Source organism: Sinocyclocheilus anshuiensis, unplaced genomic scaffold (assembly GCF_001515605.1).
Source record: "Sinocyclocheilus anshuiensis isolate Anshui unplaced genomic scaffold, SAMN03320099.WGS_v1.1 scaffold3198, whole genome shotgun sequence".
Classification (NCBI taxonomy): Eukaryota; Metazoa; Chordata; class Actinopteri; order Cypriniformes; family Cyprinidae; genus Sinocyclocheilus; species Sinocyclocheilus anshuiensis.
In genome coordinates this window covers 27,871-34,573 of record NW_015539964.1, presented here as the reverse complement: position 1 = coordinate 34,573, position 6,703 = coordinate 27,871, and the positions used below count along the sequence as shown (strand labels likewise).

Here is a 6,703-nt window from a genome sequence, read left to right as displayed (position 1 = left end):
CTATATTTTATAGCAATATGGATGAGATTGTGGCTGGCATACCCTGTCAAATGCGGCTTTACAGAGCTCAACGGCTCTGAACGGCTCTAGTAGGGATGTGCACATCAATGCTGCAGTATCGATATATCGATACTCAGAGGCTACTATTGTGGTATCGATATTTTCTGCAAAGTATCGATACTTAATTATATTAATAATTTCTGCATAACTAAATGTTTTTAGCAGTGTGTGCAGGCCGATCGGGGACGGTATGTGTATGATATAAAAAAAAAGAAAAGCTCTCGCGGACACGGTGGTATGACGTTACACACCAATCGGTCTGCGGCTGCGCAGGGCGACGTGCCATTCACAATCTCAACACGCACGCACGGTTGCACGCAAATTAGCACTATGGCAGAAAGCAGGCAACGTAGCGTGGTGTGGTGTGGTGCTACTTCTCAACAGCGGAAAAAATATTGCACGATGCAATATTTGTGATAAGAGAGTCCCACACAGCAACAATACAAGCAACCTTTTTAAACATTTACAAACAACACACCCTGAAACATATAAAGAGGCTGAACAAAAACAAGCTGCCCAGTCTTCCTCTGCCCAGTCTCCCTCTGTCTGACAAAAGTCGTTACAGGAGAGTTTTCAGGGAGGCAAAACCTATCCAGGTACAAAGAGCACAGTAATTAGTTAACTTATTTACTGTACTCCCTGTCTCTTTCGTAACCATTAGGCGAATAAGAATAAATATAAAGTGCGTGTGTTTGTGTGGGGTGTCCTGGTATTATAGGGACAAAACGTTACCACAAGTATAGTAATACCAATAAATTTTGACTTCCTGAGGACATTTTAGGTCTCCATGAGGGAATGTTGAAGAATAAGAAAAAACTGCCTGTTTAAAAATAAGAAATAAGTAAAAAATATGCAGAGTTTATTTTAGTTTATTTTATTAAGATTTGTTGTTATTTAATCAATATTTTTGTAAGAAGGTTGTTTAAACATTTTTATTTGTTGTTAAATGTGCTTTTCTAATAAATTAGTTATTAATGGCCAGTATGTGTATGTAATTTGCCTTTAAGTGTAACAATATATATATTTATATATTTAAATTAACATTATTTTGAAAAACACATACACATTTAAAATTACTATCGGTATCATTAAAATTGTAACAAAAAGTATCGGTATCGTATCACATGAAAAAAATGTGGTATCACCCATCCCTAGGCTCTAGCCCAAGCTGTGATATAAACGAACGCTATTGGCTATTTTAAAAAGGGGCGGGGCTGCTTGATATGTCCCGCCCTGTCTTCCTGTTTCAGTTAAAATGACGTCAACACATAGAGTAACGCTGCGTGTTTCTAAGCATTTCAGGGGACCTTTAAGCACCCCATGAGGAACTTATAAATTTTTTAATTAAATTAAGCATTGACAACCTTAATTTATTTTGACCTCAAAGTACACTGATACGGTTTGTTGCTCAAAATAAGTTTGGGTCGTTAATAAAAAAAAAAAATAAAAAAAACTAAACCAGCCATGAATATTTAGCTTATTAATTTTAAATAAAATTATTGTTGTTTTGTAACAATACAATAGCATTATTACTATAATTATTTTTTTATTGGTTTATTCTTCATAATTTATTAAAATTAAAAAATGTATTATGTAATAATAATAATAATAAAATACACATTTTACAGCTGAAAAAAATAACATGTTTTTTTGTGAGGGGTCCAGTCAACACATCAGCGAGTTTGCTGTGGCCCCCAAAATGATGCCCATGTTTTTTTTCCTTAATAAATAGGGGCAGTTTTCAGTTGCCCAAATTTGTGTTTACACTTACACTAACTCTTTCAATGTGATTTTTTATTCATTTTTTTGCTGCTCTTCAGCCTCCTGTGTGCTATTGGACTCCTCCACAAGCCTATTTTCTTTAATACTTCTCTCTCAGTTTAGCGTCATTATTCAGCCTCTGTTTGAGTCCTTTAATGGGACAGTGTCTACCACCAACAACACAGAGCTGTGTGAAACCACCATGCAGTGGCTGGATCGATACTGTGCCCTCCCAGTCCTTAGACCTAGTAAGTTCTCCAGTTCATTTTAATTAAATGTCAGCAACTGGATGACTGCAACTAAGAGAACATTTTTTTTTTTTTTTTTTAATGGACAGTAATTAATGGTAATCGGGGGAAAAAATCAGCATATGCAATTTTTAAACCAAATGAGGCTATGATTTTATTTATTTTAATTCAGATATGTATAAGTGTGCATTAGGTCTTAAAGTGACAGCAGCCTAATATCTTGGGAGGGTAGTTGTGATGTTGATAAAAATTTGTGAATCAAAAGTGTTTACTAGGAGAGCAATATTTGAATTGCTTCATGGTGAACTGAAGAGAGGCATACCAAAGTTATTTTAGTTATTTAGTTATATATATATATGTCAGTGTATGTGTTAGAACATGGTCAAAGTTCCAAAATACTATAATACAATACTACAAACTTGTGCCAACGCTTGAGACATATTTTTATTATTTGAATTTAGTTAATTTATTTGTCATTTGTCATATCTGTTCTACAGATATGAAATTACAATTTTATTTATCAAGCACAGTACTACTTTATTTCATTCTGAAATGTGTTCTTGTACACTGAAATACAATTTTGAATGTAGCATGTTTAAATAAGAGAAAACAAAATCAGAATCACAGTATCCATTAAAAGAATCACAGTTTGATTATTTTGTCCATATTTCACAGCAACGGTCAGTTTGGCTAAACATCAAACTACAATGTATATGCAATTGCTATGGGAAGCCATATGTTTTCAAACATTTTTAACTGGAACATGGAATGGTATTTTATATTATAGTTTTAAAGTGTAAAAGTCTTAAGAGCATGTTAATATGATAATATGAAATACATATTGAAATATGTAATTTTAGTGTATTGGTGGTCTCGAATGCACAAACTTTTGTTATTCTAACATGTCTGTTTGAAATGTTCTATTGTGGTTACTGTTTGTTCATTGTGATGTAGTATATTGTGTACCCGTGTATTATGTTGACTCTCTCTTTCTCGCTCTCTGTGTGTGTGTGTGTGTGTGTTTCTGTATCCTCCAGTGGTACTCAGGACATTACGACAGCTCTGTACCAGCACCTCCATCTTGACCGATCCCTCACTTTTGCCTGAGGAAGCTAAAAAGGCTGCTCTCAACCCCAAAAAACATTCCTCAGGATCATAGTTTTAAGTCGATGTGATTTTAGTTTTTATTAGCTGAGGCATGTTAGTCTTCAAGGAGCCTTGACAGCAACACTGTGGTGAAGTCTTTGCTATGTTGTTACTCACTGAACTCATTTAACTCCAAACTGGTGGAAATGCAATCTCTCTTGTTTACATGCAGTCTCTAGAGAGCCATACAGCTGGCATGTCTTTGCGTTTTTTAGACTTCATTAGACTTGTGGATTTTACCACTCAGGGTGTTTTTTCGTGTATTTGGGTCTTCCATATTAGTGCTCTTATTTTGAATATTTACTGGAGCCTCACCCTCAGTTCATCCAAAAACTACAGCACCACAACAAATACCAGGATTAAGACTGGCTTTTTGAAGTGCATGGATAGATGCATGGACATGTAAAAAGTATGAGTTAAAATTACAAATAGAACTACAGCCACAAATAGTTATATTCTTATGATAAGGCACATTGTGCCTTAAATCAAGTAGAGCTATAGAAGAAAAGTTTGAGCTATAGAAGAAAGCAGCCCAGTGAGTTGTACACTATATAGTTTTTTTTTTTTTTTTTTGCACTATAGGCTATTATTTTAGGCATACAATGATCAAAAAAACGTTTAATAACATTTAATAGGCCTTTCAATAGCATTTTATTATTTTTTTTTCCCTTGGAGGATATCTTAATGTCAACCACCTGAGTATTACAGTTCACCTTAAATGGCCATAGGTCTGAAATGTAAGGACATCTATTGTTACATATTTAAAAATTATTTTTCACCGTGTGCTTGGAATGTTGATTTGCTCTGTTTTGTTTCTGCAAAAACTGAATGAACCTTTGCAACTCTGGGCTGTTCCCAGTAATAAATGATTTTGCTTTCATTTATATGTGAAGCTTTTGACTAAATGTTGTTTGTAAGAGAAGCTGGATATTTTCACTAATCTGCATGAGCAAACCAGGACAAGATAGAATTTTCTTTACCTTACAAACAGTTGTGCCGTCTCCTGAGTTAAGCCTTCACTTTTAAAGAGTGAAACCAAAAAATTGTGATTGAGTAAATTATTGCTGTTTGGAAAAACGTGAACACACTATGGAGCACTGCTGCCAACTCTCACTAGACAAATAAGCAACCGCAGCTTTAAAAAAAAAAGCCCAATATTTTTTTGATTATTTATTATCCTTAATATTATTTATCAGTTATTTATTACCAATAAATGAGCCTGCAACATATTAAACTGAAACCACTCTTTTATCTGAAAAAAAAACAAAAGCTATTTTACAAAAATCAGCAAACTACAACAAAAGTGGGAACAAAACTCATCTCCAATCACCTGTGAGCAGAATAGGATTGGATAGATGGAAAAGGAGGAAAACACAAGAGCTTCAAAGGGGAGCCGTAACATAGCCACATATTTATAGCCTACTAAAATATAGGCTATTCGAACCATATACTCTTAGTATTAGTATAGGATAGAGGCCTGCAAGCCCGTCGGGTCCCGACACGCTGCGTCCATTCGGGCCGGGCTCGGGCCGTTTTTTTTTTTTTTTTAACAGGTCGGACTCGGGCTCATTTAGCTTCTCTCCTTTTATTGTGCCTATATACGGGAAGAGCACACATAGGCTACTGTATGAAATATTGTTAGGCTAAATTGATTATATTATAAATATTAGGCCTATACATCGCGTATGCAATACGCAACGCATACGCACGCATTAGCATACAAGTTAGACAGTTGACCATGCAGAGCATCAGGGAGAAGTTGGAGCGTGGGGAGTTACTAAAAGTTCCCAATGCTTCGGGAAAAGCTGCATTTTGGAAGAGTTTTGATTTGATTACCAAGGCAAAAAGTGAGTAAATCGGTCATGTGCAGTGCAGAACCTGCAAACATATCCTTGCACATGACAAACCATTAGTGTGCGGGGGGGGGGGGGGAAATAGTAAGGAGATATTTGAATTATTTATTAATAATTTGGTGTTTTCTTAGTCCGTGTCGCAAAGATGAAGATGACGATCCTGACTCGCCATCTCCTCACTGGACGCGCCTTTAGAGAGAAATGCATTTTCTTTCTAGAGTTTTTGTTTTTGATTTGAATTATTTCGTTTTATAGTAATTTAAAGCTTTCTATAGATAGATGGATTGTATTGCAAGGGAAAAAAATCTAGATATTTATACTGTAGGTATTGCTATATTAACCATAGGCTGTTACATGTACACTGGAAAAAAAAGCTTTCATGGGCAGCCTATAGAATATCATGCACTTTCACAACAAATTAAACTTTTTTTCTTTATTGAATAATAATATTTTTTTTTTAAACTCTTTGTTCTCTTTCTCTGTATCATTGTTTCTACACTGGTGATTTTTTCAACTAACTTTTTTATTTATACCAAACAAGGCCATAATCATAAACATTAGGGGGCTATTGTTTTGAGGAAAATATTAAGACCAGACCACTATGGTAATGGTAAAGGAACTAAATAAATTAATATAAAATAAAATATTTTTTGTAAAGTAATCAATCTGAACTGCAAATAATATTTTTATTTTAAAATATGCACCCATTCAATTTTAGTTGTGTTAAAACGGGGGAATTTGAAAAAAAAAAAAAAGAAAGAAAAAAAAGAAAGTCGAATAGTTTGCATCACTGGATAATACAGTCGAGCCGACTGTTGCTATTAAGTAATTCATACATTCAACATTAACAACAAGTCAAAAGGGGTAAGCTTTCAACTGTAGGCCTATAGTGTATTGTTAAAAGCGCTATATAAATAAAGGTGACTTGACTTGACTTGACTATAGCAATAGCCTACATGCATTTTAGACGCTTAGCCTATATAGGCTATGCCCGTGCCCCGTCCATGCAATGAACGCACGTTATTGAATAGTGTTCTTTGTCTTTTTCTTTTAGAACATTAAAACTTCTCAGGTAATTTCAGTGGTAGGCTATGATACATATTCGTGTATTAAACTCCTCATAACTCGCAAACTCCCCGTGATAGCGCGCAAATATTTCTGCCCGTTTTCGCTCGTCGTCAGCCTCTGCTTTTCTGCAACAGACTGAAGCCTCCGCGTGAATTCAGCGCGCCTTGCATTCAGCTACTAAAAGAAAAATGCTGCCATTTTCTGGAGTTATTTTATGATTGTTTGGGCAGTCTCAAGCTATAGCTTAAACTTCTCAAAATACAGTCCGCTTCAGATTAGTTTTAATCTGCACAAAAAAATTAACGTAATCTTTATCTAATTCTGATTGGGTGGGCAAGACAGTCATTTGGGTGGCCTCACCCCTGCCCATGCCTGGAGCCGGCCCTGATAGATTTATATAGGTTAAACATTTAAACTAACATTGTGATATGCTTGAACTGTTTTATATGTATAGATTTTATTTTAGGCAAGTCGTGATGGTTTGAGAAGGCTAAACTGATCAACTCACTGTCTGCCGCTGGCCGCTTGGTCGTTACTTTAAAAAACAAAAACTTACATTTAACGAAC

The 6,703-nt window shown here is 35.1% G+C and overlaps 1 protein-coding gene across 5 annotated transcripts in view; it reads left to right on the top strand.

Moving 5' to 3' along the window:
• The window catches only part of LOC107687059 (MLX-interacting protein-like), a 28,531-nt gene extending 24,716 nt beyond the window's left edge, over positions 1 to 3,815 (top strand). For all 5 annotated transcript variants that reach the window (XM_016484207.1, XM_016484208.1, XM_016484206.1 and 2 more), the window contains 2 exons: positions 1,940 to 2,069; positions 3,107 to 3,815. In XM_016484207.1, the coding sequence (XP_016339693.1) occupies positions 1,940 to 2,069; positions 3,107 to 3,228 (252 nt within the window). In that variant the 3' untranslated portion in view covers positions 3,229 to 3,815. The remainder of the gene's footprint in view (positions 1 to 1,939; positions 2,070 to 3,106) is intronic.
• Positions 3,816 to 6,703: the final 2,888 nt, after the last annotated feature.